This window comes from Scomber japonicus, chromosome 17, assembly GCF_027409825.1.
Source record: "Scomber japonicus isolate fScoJap1 chromosome 17, fScoJap1.pri, whole genome shotgun sequence".
NCBI lineage: Eukaryota > Metazoa > Chordata > Actinopteri > Scombriformes > Scombridae > Scomber > Scomber japonicus.
Window position 1 is genome coordinate 11,046,298 of NC_070594.1, and position 3,273 is coordinate 11,049,570.

At 40.9% G+C, this 3,273-nt stretch overlaps 1 protein-coding gene across 2 annotated transcripts; it reads left to right on the forward strand.

Moving 5' to 3' along the window:
* Positions 1–464: 464 nt before the first annotated feature.
* Positions 465–2,835, forward strand: LOC128377237 (protein FAM177A1-like). Of its 2 annotated transcripts, none has more exons than XM_053337154.1 (5): positions 465–533; positions 785–1,003; positions 1,149–1,215; positions 2,398–2,495; positions 2,593–2,835. In XM_053337154.1, exons 1-5 carry the CDS (start codon positions 465–467, stop codon positions 2,803–2,805), a joined length of 666 nt encoding a protein of 221 aa, XP_053193129.1. In that variant the 3' UTR covers positions 2,806–2,835. The 2 variants fall into 2 exon arrangements, with proteins under 2 accessions (XP_053193129.1, XP_053193130.1); XM_053337155.1 differs by having other exon boundaries at positions 785–997.
* Positions 2,836–3,273: the final 438 nt, after the last annotated feature.

Sequence of the window (3,273 nt, forward strand, 5' to 3'; positions counted from 1 at the left end):
GTTCTTTAAACGTTTCAAGTCAGTGGCATGAATGGTAATTTTTTTTTTTTTTAAGAAATACTTTTGTGCATTTTTATGGCTTTAATAGATAGCTGATGGCAGATAAATAGGGTGAGAGAAGGGCTAGACATCCAACAAGGGTTCTTATAGCTAGAGTGGATTGCGCATGCGCAGCAACCTTTAGTTAACACCAGAGTGCTCAGTTATTACTATTATAGCATTAATTAGGCCTGCATTAGGCTATATATAGGGTTAAAAAAACATTTTGTGCATGTGATATTTGCTCACTCAAACATATATTTACTATAGCGTTACTATTACATTTAAATATTGCTATAACATCTCTGTGCGTTACAACTACAAGGCTGCGTTATATCTTTATGGACGTTACGCACGGTGCGGGGATGCACGGCACTTCCGTTGTTGTGGGCGCAGCATCCACAGATACAAAGAAGACGGCGACAATGGCTGATATATCACTGTATCTCACTAACGTTAACGTGTCCATAGCACAGAGCATGGATGTGCAGCAGGTCGGTAAACAGCTCTCTCCTCTTTTACGTGTGTTATCTGAATGTGGTCGATAATGTCGCTCAGTGCCTGTAGCTTGTTGTCACTTGTCAGCTGTGTCATGTCGGTCTGTTGATATCCCACCGATTATTTGTGTGTTTTATTGCTACAGTGTATTGTTTTCTAATCAGACACACACACACACACTCACATGTTAGCCTACATGAAATAATACACCTAATTAAGACACACTGTCTTTGGTATTGATGTCCAGAGTCCAAATGCAGCCAAGGACTTTGAGAGTGTGGAGCTGGGGGAGCTGGACAAGAGGGAAGATCAGCAGGAGGAGCAGCAGAGGGAGAAGGTTCCTCGAAGGATCATCCATTTCTCCAGTGGGGAGACCATGGAGGAGTACAGCACCGATGAGGAGGAGGAAGAAGACAAGGAGCCGGAGAGGAAAGACCTGCTGTCCTCCCCGGTCGATGCGGTGAGGGTGAGGAATAAGGGAGGGAAGGGTAGATTCATGTTTGTGTATGTATGTGTGTGTCTGTGGGATTTGTGTTTTTATGTTGTGTATTTGTGAAGCAAAAATAATTGAATTTTTCTCCCTGTATTGTTACACGTCCTTTACGTTGCAGTCAAAGATGACCTGGGGTCCTTACTTCTGGTTCCACATGTGGAGAGCTGCTACATCCACCATCTCAGGTTTGTTCACTTACAACCAAAGACACGTGATTAACTACAGAAACAGAAAATCCTGTGCACATGTGTTATGATGAATCAATACCAACACTCAGACTTACTCAAACCTACTTTTTTTTCAAATATTTCCCAATAATATGTTAATAAAGCTCGAAATTTGTCTGTATTTTGGGAAACACTGCCATGATTTAGGAGAAATTTGAGGTGAAATTTGATTGAGAGATGCCACTATCACTGTCAGTGTTTATTTAGCGAGGGGGGTTGATGGTGTGTTCAAAAAATCCTATTGAACATTAAAGAAGTGGTTATTCATAATGGCATAATTCTAACTTCATTTTTTATTGAGGTGCAGATATAATCACGGTCGCACTCTAACTTTTGATTGCCCTGACCAGGTTTTATGGTCCAGTCTTCATTGTGATAATTTATTTGCTTTCAAATGTTCATTATTTTATTCCTTATACATCTTACAGCGTATTAGTGGAGCAATTTAAATATTTGACTAACTGAATACCTTTACATTAAGAAAACATGACTTGTCTCACAGTGCAGATGTACAGTAGTTGGTGTAACATCTGGATGTCAGTGCGGATATGTTGCAGGCAGGTCTGGACAAACAAATGAGCTTAAAACTGCTGGTAGCTATTTCTGTGTGTGGCTCAGCAGCTGGATTTAGTCTCCTGTTCAGTAATGAGACATGCTGAAAAATATGTTACAAGTTACTTAGACGTAACCCTAATTCTGCAAGCATGCATGTAGTTCACCATCACGCTATATCATAAAGTAAATGAAAGAATGTGAGCATAGTTACTGTGGGGAATATAATGAAAGCAGGATTGTGCCTGCAGTGGTGACGAACAGGCGAAATGTTACGCTAAACTATAAATCAGAAATTACACCCTAGGTAGAAATCCGGTTTTAATTGCTCACACTTAAAACTTTAGATTGGATGTTTGACATGCATTACCAAATATTTTCCCCTCCTCCTGTTTGGCGGCCCTCCAGCTGGAGACCCCTGAGGAGAATGCCTAGCTCACCTATGCATTAAAACACAGACATATTGCGACAGTCATAATGGAAACTAGAATTGCAGTCATTGATTAGTCCATGCATGGTGCTGCATCATCAGTTCAGTGTTGTAACATCTTTATTCTGCATACTCAGTTTCTCACTATCATCTTGCAGCATGTGATTACCTGGGGGAGAGGATGGCCTCCCTCTTCGGGATAACGTCAGCCAAATATCAGTATGCCATCGATGAGTACTACAGGATGAAGAAAGAGGTGTGTTGCATGTTGTAGTTCTGAGAGCACATTATTGTGATTTTCTAATGATATTTTATTCATTAAGCAACTACCATAATCCTCTTTTGTTTGTCAGCGAGAAGAAGAGAGGGAGGAAAACTGTTTGTCAGAAGAGGCAGAACGAACCTTTGACCAGCTACCATCTCAGGAAATCGAGGACGAGCCAATCACCATGCCAGAACAGCCAAATGTAGCCGCCGCTCACACTGATGTGACCTATCAGATCGAGAATGAAAATAAGGCACATTCAAACACCATCAGAGTTCCTGCTATCGTCACGGCAAACTAACCATTCCTAGAAATGGACGTCTTGCGCTTTTCTGTCTGTTTGTTAGTTTTTAAAAAAAAGGAACACTTGTCTTGTTTCACCAAGCACCGTTTGGTTTGTGTAAAACACAGATTTAGATGGGCAGTGCTGCTGTGGCGTGGATACAGCATAGCAGCTGATAAAGTAATAAACAGCTGGCAACATCTGTGGGTCCTTTAGATAATTAACAAGAGGTGTGCCATTAAAACGAACAATACCAGTCACAAAATGTTTGTGTCATCTGGCAATACAGTGGTGTTAACATTATGATTACATTTTTTAGCTGATGTATGTGCATTTTGGTGGATTTATACATTATCTGAGATTTATTGCATTATCAGTTGCTACAGCAGCCTCCCACATTTGAACGTTTGCTGTGGAGTGAAAGTCAAATGTTACTCCCCTGTGCCTCTAATGGACCAGACACTGTGCCTGAATCACCAATACAGC

What these genes read in the sequence shown, in the direction of transcription:
- LOC128377237 (XM_053337154.1), top strand. Translation starts at nt 465, where the DNA reads ATGGCTGATATATCACTGTATCTCACTAACGTTAACGTGTCCATAGCA. An exon ending in CCCCGGTCGATGCGGTGAGG is followed by an intron (nt 1,004 to 1,148) that starts GTGAGGAATAAG and finishes TTTACGTTGCAG; the next exon opens with TCAAAGATGACCTGGGGTCC. An exon ending in ACTACAGGATGAAGAAAGAG is followed by an intron (nt 2,496 to 2,592) that starts GTGTGTTGCATG and finishes TTTGTTTGTCAG; the next exon opens with CGAGAAGAAGAGAGGGAGGA.